Consider the following 14,650-nt stretch of genomic DNA (forward strand, 5'->3'; position numbering starts at 1 on the left):
TTAATTAATTAATAATAATAATAATAATAATAATAATAATAATAATAATAATAATAATAATAATAATAATAATAAAAGGACATGGAATTAACCCTAGGAAAATATTGTAAAAGGTGCTGGTACAAAATATTGTTATCATTGTAGGATATTGATAACGTGCTGAGTGGAGCCTTCTAGCTTTAACTGAGAAGTGGGAGGTGGTCTTTAAAAACATAAGTAATTATAATGGAAGACTCCTTGACTAGTCTTTCCTGTTTTGCAGCCTTCTTTTTAGTACTGTAAGGACACAACAGAAACATTATAGCTTCAGTGCAGTAGTGCAGTGCAGTATTTCTTAACTCGATGAAGGCAGGTATTTATTATTAAATCTTTTAACTTGCATTTAAAAATAGAAAATCACACATATTTGCAGGCTCTTTTGCAAAGCTGTCAATAGTCATAAATTAATTGGTGGTTAATTTGTACATTTTTCAAAATGCAGCTGCCTGGGGAAAACATCAGACAAGAGGGGAAGGGCTTTGCCACTTGTCCTTCTAGTGTAAGAAACTAAAGTATACAGTAAGATCATCCTATACCGCTTGGAAGGATAGAAAATATCTAAAGCATTTCAGCAAAGCAGTATAATGATTTGAACAGGTTGCCACAAAGTAGATGTCTAGTAAAGTGTAGTATTTCACAGTTAGAAAGACTGCCCCCCCCCCCCCCCCCCCCCCCCTTGAGAATTAAGATTTAAGCATCCTCCCAGAAGGGATACTGCATCGTAGCCCAGTGGCTGCTTCTGCTCCACAGTCTGAGGCCTGAGCCGTGAAGAAACAGGAAAGGGATTCATCTGTAGCATTGCAAAATAGTGCAGTACTGTATTGCTTGTGGATTTCAACAGATTGTAACAAACCAACTCCTAACTGGAGTCTTATTTAAAAGGTAAAACACTATTAAAAAATAGTATTGATTTTTTTTTTTTTTTTCTTATTTGAAAAAGAACACACTGTGCCCTTGTGAGGGATCGTATCTAGAAAAACTAAACAGTCTGGCTGTGTTTCCTTCATCTGAACTGCTTTCATCTGGACCAGTGTAAAATAAGCCGTGGTAAGTAATCAGGGTAAGGCACAGAGAAAGGAATGTATACAGCAATAGGCAGCCTAAGCTGTAAAAACTGAAACCTGAGCTTTTGTGGCAGATCAGATATCAAGGCTTTAAGGTAGGGGAAATGAAAGAGATGTAGGGGAGGGAGGGGGGAATGGAAAAGTCAGATTGGAAAGTGTTGGGAGTAGGAGGAGGGCCCCCTCAGGGAAACTTGGCTCTGGATTAGGGAATTTTATCATGGTGTACAGTGACCTACTCAGATTTCATCCCAGAATGGATCAGATTGCTTCTCACTGCTTTGCAGAAAGAAAGTGATTGCTGTAGTGATTTATTTTTTATTCTCCTCTCTTCTCAAAGGGTAACAAAAAGGCCACTGCTTTACTGTTTCAAGTTTTTCTGTGTTTAAAACATAACAGAAGTTTTTTTTGTTTGTTTGTTTTTTTTTTTGAATGACCCATTAAATTGCCTTGATTGTCAAGGGCTTTCCTGGTAAGATTCCACAGTCTGATAAAGCCCTGTATTTATTCAATATTGAGAGCACAAAAGACAATCTGTTGGTATGTGCGGGTTGAAAATGTTACATTGGCACGGCTGTCACTGTCCGTTCAGCAGCTACACGACTGAGAGCTAATATTGTTTGCTGTTTGTATTACCTAGGTGATTATGTTTCCTTTTTTGTAATCTCCTGTCTTCTGTAAATGACAGGGTAACAAATCTGAATTTGATACAGTGTAGTGCTATTCGTGCAAAAGAGAATACAAAAAGTGCATGAGGCTGCATAGTTTTCCTGATTGCATTTCCATAAAAAAAAAACTAAAAAAAATCTTTGTATATTATTCATAATGACCTTCGTAGCTTCCATATTTTCGTTTGTTTCTTTTCCCTTTCAGATAGTTACTTATGCTTTTTTAATTGCATCATTGTTAAGTGGGCAGAAGATATCTGGGGGTTGGTTTCAAACTATAATGAACATGTATGCATATGTAAAGTGAAGTCTTATGAAATAAATGATGAATGTATCAATTGGTTTGTAAATTTAAAGTTCCTCTTGGGACAGTCTAATAGGAAACATTGGCTATTGTATGCTTACTATGGGTGATGCATCGTTACTTTTCCAAGAAACATTGGTTCACTGTTATCCAGCACCCTTAGTTACGTCATAAGATCCAATACAAGCGTAATAGTGGCCCAAGCACTATAATTTACTGCATTATGCCATTTTATACTATAGCTAGATGTAGTTGGGCCAGTCCTGTAATTTGTACAGAAGTATGAAGATTTTGTTGTGTTTGTTTCTAAGAAGTCAGTAGATTCCATGCATAGTCAAATTGAATTATTTCTTTTGTAAAGTTTTTGAAATGTTGTAATTAGTGCTTTGTTGCCAAATAGCTCCACTGAACTTGACATTTGACAAATAATATTACAATTGGGGAAACAGGTAGATGTTTCTCAGAGGATTACTTGTGGATATGATAATGACATATAGTGTTTCAGTTGTAATTTTTCATAGAAGGCTAGTTGTTTTTTAACTTTGTAATTGGACGTGTAAGAGCAACAGCATGCAGCCAGTGATGATAATGGCTGTGAACAGGACCCCAGCCAGTTAATGTTAAAGTAGAATTGTTTACTGAAATTAAAGTAAGATACAAAGTATCTTAGACATACCTGCAGTATACACAAACTGGTTTATGAAATCAGCACACACCATCTATTCTGTAAATATAAAACTTTTTTTTTAATGCATAAATATGTCATTGATGAGAAGTTTGGAGTTGTTAATAATGTTCACCAATAGCAGGTGGAAATAAAAAATATAAGTAAAACACTAAGCAGGTACAAAAAATATCTTCCTCTAGTAACAAATCTATATCTAAGACATCCATTTTCTCTTTAAATCATGTTTTACAAGTCCCACATCTAGGTTGTTTGCATAGTTCTTTCCTGGCACTTAGACTACTGCAATGCAAGGTCAATTAGAACATACAGTACTCCACATTATAGTCCTGGTTTTCAGACCAAAGACTTTTCCAGATCTCTCCTGAAATGCTCTGATGGTTAATTCCAGATTGCCCATATTGGACCAGCTGATGAATTACACTGGTGTTCTCCATAGTGCCTCACCAGCAAAGACACACTTCTCTATCAATCAAGTGTCATGAAAACTAGGGCGCATAAAGTAGCAATTAGAAATGCTGGCTGTGGTGGAATTCATGTTATTATGATCCAAAAAAAAAGTTTTATTATGTTTCAAAGTAAGGCGCTGTTAAAGTAGTTAACTCTGTTTGGAAGATTCAGCCCTTATCATACTGACTAGTCCAACCACCAAGGCTAATTCCGGGTTTTATTGCAATTAGATCATGAAACACTGTCTTTTGTTTCCTATTTTATACATTTAAATGGCAGATTTTTTTTAGCTTTTAAAAATCTTGTTGTATCTGCATGCTCCTTGGTCAGTCACTGTCGGGTATTGGTTCTGAGTTTATTAATGTGGGATAAAGAAAGCTCTGAAGTTGGATGTTTTGAAAGATGCGAAAGATGCGACAGCATTGTTTATCTGATGTTGGTGGACCTGTACATTTTTACTCCTATTGAAATACAGCAGACAGGTGGGTGAACAGCACATTTGCTTTACCCTGGCTGGTGATTAAACATGGAGTGTGATGAAAGTTATTGTGTACTTTTTATTGGCATTGCCCTGGAGCTGTTTGTCAGGAATGAGACCAGTGTTACATTACAGGAAACTATTTATCAGCCATTTGAGGGCACTCCTGAGACTTCTTTAGGCTTTCTTTATCACAATTCATTTTGCAAGTTTGAATCCCCTTTTCCCTGGAAGTCTGGCCCTTCAAACTCACAAATAAGAACTGAGGGAAGCTGAGATGTCTATGGGAATCCAAACTGAAAACGTCCATTCAGAGAGAAGCTGCTGCAAATTGTTTCTATAGTTATATACTGTACACCTATATATTTTTTTTTTTAAAACATTTTTAATAAAATCCAACATCAAATTCTATAGATTCTATAGTGGTCAAAATGCCTGGGTCACTTGATAGGACACAGAGGAAGACTGTGTCTAGGACAGCGACGAATTAGTGAACCGAGTTTTGGTGATCTATACTTTTCCCTAGTAGACATTGGTCAATTATAATAACTACCACTGTTGTAAATCTCAATAAGGTATGACAGTGTTTGAAATGTGACTTGTCTCCAGAAACCTGTTTGCGAAAGGTGTCAGCTTTTTACTTACATTTTTAACAATTTGCTGATAGCCTCTGTATTTCTCCTGTTGACAAAATTGCAACAATGTCGACAGATGTCATAACAGTTCCAGTGACAAATGTATAGCTAAACTACAAACAATCCTTGAGTTTTGATAAAAAAAAAGTCCTGCTAAAGCCCCCTGTTTCATTGCTAGACAAAATTGGTAATATTTTTGCTAAGATACGCTTTCTGTGCTAGTATCTGTCAAATATTCATTGTGGTAAGTAACATGCTTTTATGTAGTGTTTCTGTATCTTTAAGCAGTTTGTCTATCACATTTACTAAATTGAAGCCCTCTGCACTTTCTGTTTGGGCCAAATGTTGTCATTTTCAGAGACAGTAACAGGAAATCACTTTGTAAAGCAGTGCCTTGGAAGGAGAAGAGCTCTCCAAGAGCTGGAAGCCATCTACTTTATAATATTCTGGTTTGAGCTGAGTTTGAAACAAGCCTCAATTACTACCCACATAAAACAATGCTACAGTACACTACAATAATGGCATAATCCTATACTAATATGTTTTGCAGTTATGGGAACTGTAGCATTTTTTTTTTTTTTTTTTTTTGCCAATATTGTATTGCTCCAAACACATTCAACTTGTGTTTAACCGATGAAATATCGAGTCCTTAACTTACTGTCTTTTTTCATTTAAATGCTTGCCTTTCAGACAGTATTCTTGGTTCTGATGAGGTCTTATAGTACCTGTGTTTACTTGGCTGTCTGGTAATGGTGTGTCAGTACTGTGACATGCAGAGCAAATATTTAAATTCAGGAGTAAGAAGATGTTTGACTTAAATATGGTTACATTTTCAATAATCTAATATCTGTATTGCTTGTAAGAGGTTACGAGAAAGAACTGTACCCTATTCAGTTATTTTTTAAACAACACTCAACCACCTCTGCTGGCTTGTGATACCTGGGGGTGGGACAATTGTTGCCTGTTTTAACAAATCTTTGTATCCCTTAATAGCTAATTGTCCCTTATTCAAATATATGGTTTTAATGAGCAAGCTGTCTAGCAAGAGCAGTGACACCCCAAATTATTATCAATTTTCTAACTACTAGGATATTTATAGTCCATTAACCCCCTTCAGACCCCATGCTTACTAAATATCTTGGGATCCCTGAATCAGTCATCTCTTACAATGAGTGCAGTGCCACCCCAAGTGATATCCATGCAGAATGATTCATATTTTAGGTCATCTGTTAGTAAACAAGGCATTTCTCCTGCACTGGTGTTGCACACTAAGCAGTCAGTTTTACCCACAAACTCTGCTCTGTTTAGTGCAGTCAAATACTGTGGCTTAGAAAAGTGAAAGCTTGTCTTGTTGTCAGTATTACAAACTGCAGCACGTTTATGTTATTCAGATCTCCATTTCAGTTATTCAAACATTTTAAGAAGACTTCTAGCTATTTTGTTTGTAATTCTATATATATTACTTGGAAATCAGTATCAGCTTTTATAGTCCACATCACCATGTTGGGGATATTAAGTAATAGATAAACGTTGACAATAAATGTTGACTCTATAAAACTAATTTTGCTTTTGAGTGCTGTTATTTTTTTACTGATCCAACGCTTTTAGTTGTTTATGCCACTTAAGCCATTTCTTCCTAATTGATACTTTTTCAATAATGAGATTCAATTGATTGTTAATTTAGCAATTGGATTTTTGCTCTTTTGTTATGCTTAATTCAAACAGTTAAAATGTTTCTCTCTTATATTGTGGGAATGTTGTCATGAGTTCCTCTGAGTATATGAGTTTGAAATCACACATACACAGACAAAAGTGTATGTTGTAAATGAAGATAGTAGCAAGGACTATGTTTCAGATGAAAGAGGCATTAGAAAAATTAAATGCACAAAACAAAGGATTGTGAACCAGGAACGGAGAGTGAAGTTATTGATCGTTTTGCCGAACCTAAAACCGATGAATACCTAAATGTCATTTCCTGTGATTGGTTTTGAGATGTACTCAGATACGCTGTAAAATGTAAGTGGGCTGTAATCTTGTTTGAACAATGGTTAAACAAAACAAATGCAAAAGCTATATGAAATGTGAAATGCTAAACTGAAATCACAAGCCCTTTGCTAAGTGTTACGTTTTAATTGTGTATTATTATAATTAACTAATTGTTGAAATGATTGTTGCGTGATTAAAATGTTATTTGCTTTTCTGTGCAATTGTTTTCTGTGGGTGCATAGCACAAACTGGATTGGTTAATCAATACTATATCTGCCCCACACTCCCCTTCTCTTCAAAGCCTCACAGCCACTTTTCATTAGAAGATTCGTATCAAAAGGTGACATCACAGAAATATTTTGAGAATACAATAAAGTAAGATAAATCAGTGTTTCTTTATTTTCAATGGTTCATATGCTGTAAAGATATTTTTTTGTTCTCTCAATTCCAGTGAGTGCCAGTGTATTTAATTGTGTGTTTCTTCCAGAGATTTAAATTCAGTTTATTCTACGTGACTTGAAAGATGAATGTGAGTCTAGAGGAAGAGGGGCAGGGCTTTCAGTTCATGCCTCACAGCAAATAGAATTTGATTTAATGCATTAATCTCTTCTTCACAAATGGTTATTAATTGTGATAATATATTGGAGATTCCTCTCTTACAGAGTTTTGCAGAGAACACTATGAACGAGCTCCTTGGCTGGTACGGCTATGATAAAGTGGAATTAAAAGATGGGGAAGATATTGAGATTAACAATTACCCTGATGGTGACAGCCGGCAGCACATCTCTGTTTTAAAAGGTAAAAAAGCTTGCTTGCATACCGCATGTACAGAGCTACTGGGGAGAGAAGAGGCTGGGTGGTTTAGTTTAGCAGCAGGAGGGGAAGATGTCTCTCCACTGGGTTTGCTGGTCTGAGGCCCAGGCAGTACTGTAGTATGTGATTGATGTTTTAGATTAGTTCAAGATCTTAGGTGAAATGACAAAAGGTGTCTATAAACCACAACCACACACACTATTAAACAATCAAATCAAACCCTTTATTATACCAGGTGGATTTTCATTTACAGTGCTTACCTTAGGAACATGGATTTTAGTAAATACAAGAAGATAGGACTACTTTAATCCATCTACATCTACATCAGAATAATGCATTTCTTACCTGTATAAGAGTGTGTAATGCATAACCGCTATGATTGAAACCGCATAATGTGCATGTGAAATTTTTTTTTTTTTTTTAAGATATACTGAACATGTAATAAATGACATTTTAGGGAAATGGTGATGGAATAACATCCCTTTAATATATTTATATGTGCTATACCTAGTAAACCCTGAAATTATTCTGTATTAGATGGAAATTATGACAAATTAAAATGATGTACACTGTTAATTATTCTTATTTTATTATTTGTTCTAAGAAATATAGGATGCTGTGTAAGATATACACAGATTTTCACCCACGCAAGGTCAAATGGGCCAGGAAGCCCACTTGTGGCAAAGCCACTCTTGTAAAATACAGCACCCTTTATAGCTTTCCTCACTTAAGATATGTGTATAAGGAAAGCCATTTCTATAGAAATATAAGTCAGGGTACAGTATGTTGGAAGGAGGGCAAGGCCTTGAGTTAGAGTATTTTTGTGATGGAGCTTTTGAGGGGGTATATGCCAGATACAGACTACACTATATGAAACAGTCCCCGAACTACACACAAAAACCCTTTTAAACATTAGAAGCACCATTAACGTTGCTTTTGGCATCCTGTCATCTTGGAGAGAATAGTAAAAAGCAATCTCCCAACACTGTAATTATTGCCTAGGCCTCGGAAGTAAAGAGCAATAAAGCTTCTAAACTGTCATGTGAGGATCCATTCATTATTGAAGCACCAGAGGAGTGGGCTTCTGCTGCCATGAATTAAGGACCCATCTCTGGGATTCAGATTAGAGGTTCATTTTAAGCTCTGGGATACATCTCTGGGATTCAGATTAGAGGTTCATTTTAAACTGTGATGGGGTGGGGGGGGGGGGCAGCAAACACAGGGCTGCTTCAGTTGACAAGACTCTGAAGTGAGCCTAAAGAAGCAAAAATGTTCTGGTTTTGAACTCACCCTACAATCTTCCTTGATAATTGGGATTTGTGGGTAAATTAAATAAAAAAAAAACAGGATGGTCTTTATTTCCACTTATACAGCACCGCTTGCTGTTCAGCAAGGGCTTAGGAAAGTTAGGAAATTGACTTAATCCCCCAACTGTTTAACCAATGAAGGACCAATGACAGTGTGCACTAAACTGGGACGGTGCATTGTGTTATTTGTAAGCTGCTATACATATCAAGTTTACAGTGGTAATGCTGATTTTACTGTTTATCATGCATTCTTTTTTTCTATTTCCATACTTCACTCTCTTTGCCATGCTTTCACTATTCCTTACTACAATTTTCTGTGACCTTACCATGCTGAACATGTACCAGCCAAAGGAAAGTTTAGGAAAAAAAAAATCATTTTTTTCTGGATGGTGTGGTGGTTGAAGGTGTATAATGCGACAATGAAGTGTTCACTTTGCTTAGTTGTTCAGTATCATGTTCCCTTGTGCTGCTGTATTTGCTTGTAGTTCTTTATGAAGAACAAAAGCCCCCCATGCTGAATTTCTTTGGCAGTCAGGGGGGCGGGGGGTGTGTACACCACTGAACCACCAAGCTGGAGAGCTTTCAGTCTGTGCCCACAGGATAGATTTAAAATAACTTTCAGAGAAGGAAAAACAAAAGTTAAACAACAAAGACACAAGGTCCATTGTAAATTGTAAAGCCACTCTCATCCAGTTAAACCGCCACATTTCAGATAATTCCAGTACAACTTCTTTTGCATGTCTAGAGTAGACTACAAACTGACAAAAATTCAAACATTATTATAGAAGTAGTTTCTTTATTTTTATATACCACCTTTCATAGTGGACCACCATCACACAGTGCTTTACAGAGGTAGGCAGTGAACGGTGCATTATATGCAGAGTCACTTACAATAGGATATTGATTTAACATCTCATCCGGAGGAAGGAGAACAAGGAGGTTAAGTGACTTGCTCAGGGTCACACTGAGTGTCAGTCACCACACTGCCTCCTTATTATGTTTTTTTTTTTTTTTTTTTAATTATTGTTAAAACATATTTAGACGGTTCATGCAGTTTCTTATAGTATAAGAGTTTTTGTCACAGTCACAAAACTGCCTAGCTCTGCTTCGCTGTCTACTTGCTCATAAAATGAAACTCTGTACTACAAGAAATAGGGTCAGCTGTACATATGAACTTACATAACACAGTCTCAACTGACACCAGTCTGAGAAGGTGCAAATCTTTGACTGTAGTTAGTTTAGTTAATAAAGTTAAACAGAGATAAATAATCTCAGTGGTATATCCCAAACATATCTTTGCTGCTTGGTATTATCTCCACACACTAGCTTGACATCATTAATCTCTTCTCCCAGAGAACTTGCCAAAGCCGAAACCCTCTGAAGACAGAGGGAGCTCACCTACTAATGCAAACAGCAGCTATTCTGGAGTGGCCATGGGGAACGGAATGGCAGAGTCCTCTTCATCTTCCTCCTCGTCATCATCGTCCGGGTTAAAGGATCACGGGAAAGTGCCCATTATTGTTCCATTAATTCCTCCGTCCCATATCAAACCACCAGCAGGTAACAATGTTTAGATATTTCTTTGATACCTCCGTGTTCTGTCCTGGATGTACCTTTTTCCCATTTTACCTGCTGGGATAAGGTTGTGGTTTTTAATTTAATCTAGAAAATTGTGACAAATGTAAAAAAAAAAAAACGAAACAAAACAAAAAAAAAACTGCAATTAGGATCATGAATTAATTAAATGGCTATTCTCACAGATCTCAGTTATCACTAGTCCTGGACAACGTTACCTAAAATAACATTAGTTAGTCCAAGATCAGTGACAGTTGGGAAAGAATAAAGCACATGCAGATGGTGGAACATAATGGTGGATATATCATGTCTGACAGATAAGCCAAATTCCCTTTTATTTTTTGTAAATAATGCATCAGTTTATTTAAAATAATAGTTTGAGGCAATGAGTTCTGAGCGCAGCTGAGCTCTGGAATTTAATTCCTCCTTTTGTCATGCTGATTTGGCCCAGAGCAGACAATCTTTTGAACCACAGGTACAGGACCTGCAGCAAACAGGCATTTATGTTTCACTGGAGTCCTGGCAATGGTTCATTTTTAATGCTGCGCTTTTCTAACAGGAAAATATAATAAATCAATCTTTGTTATGTCAATCTGTTGTCTGTTAAGGGTCATTTTTTAAAAGAAGTGATTGATGATCAGATAATCTGGTGTCCATATAACCATCGTCATTAAAAATGTTATAATCCTCTTCACCTTTGTGGTAAAAGCTGTACACACTTTACATTGCTTATTATTATAGGATGTAAATGTGGTTTTATTTTAAATCAGTGCCCAAAATAATAAAAAAATCTATCTATCTATCTATCTATCATCTATCTATCTATCTATCTATCTATCTATCTATCTATATATATATATATATTATATATTATATATATATATATATATATATAAAACTTGTTTTTCATAGATAAGAGATCTATTCAGTGGGAAGTTGTGTTGCAGACTTTGACAGTGGGATCCCAACAAGAAAGGGACATTTTTTTTTTTTTTTGGATCACTTATCTAAAATAAATCACAAAAAGTGAAAACCCTATGTATATCCTAATATTTTATTTTTAGTTTTTCTAAGAAAATGACACACACTGGTGATAAGGACAGCACTTGAAACATACTCTAATCTAAAATATAATCCTTTGCCACAAAGGAGTCATTAGCCTTAGTGCAAATCAGGTGATCACTTCAAACCTGATTTGAGGTAAGCTGCATCTATACAAATTTAGTCGGCATAGCAAAGTGACTTTTTTAAAATACATTTCTAACATGGATGCACCTGCTTGTTGTTTTAGGGTTTTTTTTGTGTATTTGTATTTATTGTGTTCATAATTTTGTATTTTAAACTTATTTCTAAGCATGGTTTGTTTTTATGGGTTATTTTCTGTTGAGGATTCTGTGTTATATTTGATGCAGCTTTAAAATATTTTAGAATACTGATGTTGTATCTATGGTTATCACAAAAACACCTTGTTAATTTATTTGATATATTCTTTCTGTCGTGGAGTGTGTAGATTACATTTGTAACCTCTCACTGCCATAGGCAGACTTGCAGAATTATATTGTGGCAATCAGGGTTTTGTAGTTTTGAAGTATAAATAATTTGACAGGCAATTTTGAAGAGTACACAGAAGGGAAAACAATGGACAAGGTAGAAGATACCATGGGAATTATATTTTTTAACATAGCCGTGGGCTTTCTAACCAGAATTTTGCAAATTGTTGGCTTTTTCCAGTAGACATGCAAAATGAAACTTGTGTTCCATTAACAGTGTTTAACTTTGGTTCCCCTTCAGAGCCTACAATAGAAGTCTCTTTTCAGAAAGCAGCCATGTAGAAAAAAGCTGTCATAAGCTGTCACTCAGGTCTGTTATTACAGACCATTTGATAACAGGTTGTCATAATTGTGGGTTACGACCTGAAGATGTCGGAAAGCTTTTGTTACGTTGCTGCAGGTAAAATAATGCTTGGCCCTTTTAACACTTTATATAACTGAGGCACCTTAATAATAATTTAAATTCAAGTAATATATGGTCCAACAGTTGGAGCAAAGTGTCATGTTATTTACAGACAATATGCTTCAGCAGTTGGTATATGAGAACATTTACTGCAGGCTACCCTTTTCCCAAATGCACACACTTTATGCAAGCTGTCAGTTTGTTGGTGCTTGTCTATTACTTTAATGCATTATTGGGAGTTTCCACAAATGCACAAAGAGCACGTGAACTCTGAAACCAGGAGAAGCTAGCTTTAATTGCATAGCAAAACATCGTATGACCGGGCAAGTCGCCTAACTATTTGTTGCTTCTCTATGGAGTTCATTAAAAAAAAAAAGATTTAAATAAAAATAAAAAATAAACATTCTTCTTTGTAAATACTGTGTAATGTATATATATATATATATATATATATATATATATATATATATATATATAGTACTGTTTCATGTAGTATTTGTGTTTACAGTTCCATTACTTACACAGACTGTACCTCTAAAAATCGATGTTCTTGACAGCGCCAGTTTCTACTGCGTTCTGTCACACTGAGCTCCCTCACTGTTGCCTTCACTGCCATGTCCTGTGAGATCCGGCAATGCATCCACTTTCTCCAGTACAGCTATTGATTCTAAACTCATCACTCTGCTCCCTCAGTGCAGCGACAACAAGCATGTTTGTAGCCATGGAAACCATTTTTCCATTGCTGATTGTCACAGAAAACCTGGAAACAAAATTTGTAAATTGTTTTTCCGTTACTAAAAATTTATAGTGCAATGCATTCCCCTGTGGCAAAGAGGAATCACTGAAGAGCTGCGTAAAGGAAAAACTCATACCAAGTTCAAATGTTGTGTCATTTAGAAAACAATTACTGAATCTTAAACTCTGTTTTGTAAATTTTTTCTTCTTATGACTTTTTTACTGATTCAGATTGGGCTGTCGAGGAGGCAGAGTTCATGATGGCTACTGATGAACAGAATTGTTTTTCTCTCTTTTTCTTTCTCAGAGGATGATGCGTCAAATGTTCAGATTTTGTGCGCCTGGTGCCAGAAAGTGGGAATCAAGCGCTACTCCTTGAGCATGGGCAGCGAGATGAAAAGCTTCTGCAGCGAGAAGTGTTTTGCTGCGTGCCGGAGAGCCTACTTTAAACGCAACAAGGTAAGGGCTCCTTTTATTTGATAGGGTCAGAGGGAAAAAAACTGAATACCGTACATTATTAAATGGCTAAAACCACTTCCTTATTAGCAAATTTGTAGATAGCTTATGTAGTGGTGAAAAGAACATTTTATTGTTTCTCTTTAAAGGGTGGTCTGAATTTTCTGGCCACCCCTGTTGTCTGAGCTTTTCTGCCCGGGGAGAGCACAGTAAATCAAAATTCAGTCTCTGGCAATAGGAAATACAGATGACATGGAACACACAGTGTAAATCAACTGTTTTAAGGATATTTTAAGATTCCTTTGTACGCAGGCACTACATTTAAAGAGTTAGCATGTAGATTCTGATGTCTTCAAAGAAAAGGCTTTTCAATTATGTCACAGGAGGAGCTTCTGCGTGCAGCCCATTGTACACAGACACTACTGTAGAACATTCAGTCCAAACAGACTTGCACAATGGAGAATCTTTAATTGTGACCCTGTTGGATGGGGTCACATAAATTGTAACTGGGTCTGAACTGAACCGATGCAGCACTAAAAACACAAGCGAGGAAAGCCACAGGTAAATACTGCTCTGCACATTATACAAAAGAATTCATTAATTAGTAGTTCTACTTTATCCTTAAGTATCCTTTTTCGCTGTTCTCTCTTTTTGAGAATGTCCCGTAAAGTAGATTTTTTATATATATATATATAATATAATATAATATACTTTACGGGATATTAAAATAATTATGGCAGTCAAGTTAACTTCTGCGATTAACACGTTTTTTTTAGATTTATTATTTTTTTAAGGCTCGTTAATCACCCTCTGTCTTGACCCTCTCAGCACACCGTAATTCATTCCCTGCGACACTTTTAATATACTCAAGTGCATGCAACGCAGTAAGTGCAGTCGACGTACGAACAGAAAGTTAGTCATGAAATTTGTTTTATGAATCAATCTACAAAGTAATGTTTTTGAAGTCCATAGCGCAGAGTTATTAAAGTTATTTTGGCATAGAACTCTCCGTCTGATTTTCTCACTGTGGCATAGAATTCTCGTAGGAGCCTGTTGAGTTTGTGAAGGTTGTATTTATTTACATTGTCGAGTTGGATATGTTTGAATTTTATTAAATGTCAGAAAACACTAAAAGCTAAGTTTTTATGCCGATTTTAATGTTTGTAGCATTGTTGTTTTGTAGTCTATTTTGTTATTCATTTTCTGTTGTCTGCCATTTTGCTTTTGTTGTGGGAGGAAAGGAAGGAAGTTCAGCGAGATGACATAATTTGAGGGAGTTTGTAAAAAAACTGCTGACCGTAAAACAGTGTCACAGGGACAGTAGTTGGATTTATTTTTGGTCACGTGATGCGGTTTTAACCAGTTGCATGCCAGAATTTGTAAGGATACTACTAATACCCGCCCTCCTTGCATAATTTGTAAGGACTGATTAATATATACTCCTACCCCCTATATATAAGAGGAGAGAGAGAGAGAGAGAGAGAGAGAGAGAGAGAGAGAGAGAG

The 14,650-nt window shown here is 36.0% G+C and overlaps 1 protein-coding gene across 5 annotated transcripts in view; it reads left to right on the forward strand.

Annotated features, from left to right (window-relative positions):
- Positions 1 to 14,650, forward strand: part of sobpa (sine oculis binding protein homolog (Drosophila) a) — a 72,992-nt gene that overhangs the window by 2,966 nt on the left and 55,376 nt on the right. For 4 of the 5 annotated variants that reach the window (XM_041253316.1, XM_041253317.1, XM_041253320.1 and 1 more), the window contains exons 2-4: positions 6,969 to 7,104; positions 9,780 to 9,986; positions 12,997 to 13,148. In XM_041253316.1, coding sequence (XP_041109250.1) covers positions 6,969 to 7,104; positions 9,780 to 9,986; positions 12,997 to 13,148 — 495 coding nt within the window. Of the gene's footprint in view, positions 1 to 957; positions 1,087 to 6,968; positions 7,105 to 9,779; positions 9,987 to 12,996; positions 13,149 to 14,650 lie in introns of those variants that run through there. The other variant, XM_041253319.1, reaches the window with a different exon arrangement.

The sequence above is a fragment of the Polyodon spathula genome, chromosome 6 (genome assembly GCF_017654505.1).
Source record: "Polyodon spathula isolate WHYD16114869_AA chromosome 6, ASM1765450v1, whole genome shotgun sequence".
NCBI classification, from domain to species: domain Eukaryota; kingdom Metazoa; phylum Chordata; class Actinopteri; order Acipenseriformes; family Polyodontidae; genus Polyodon; species Polyodon spathula.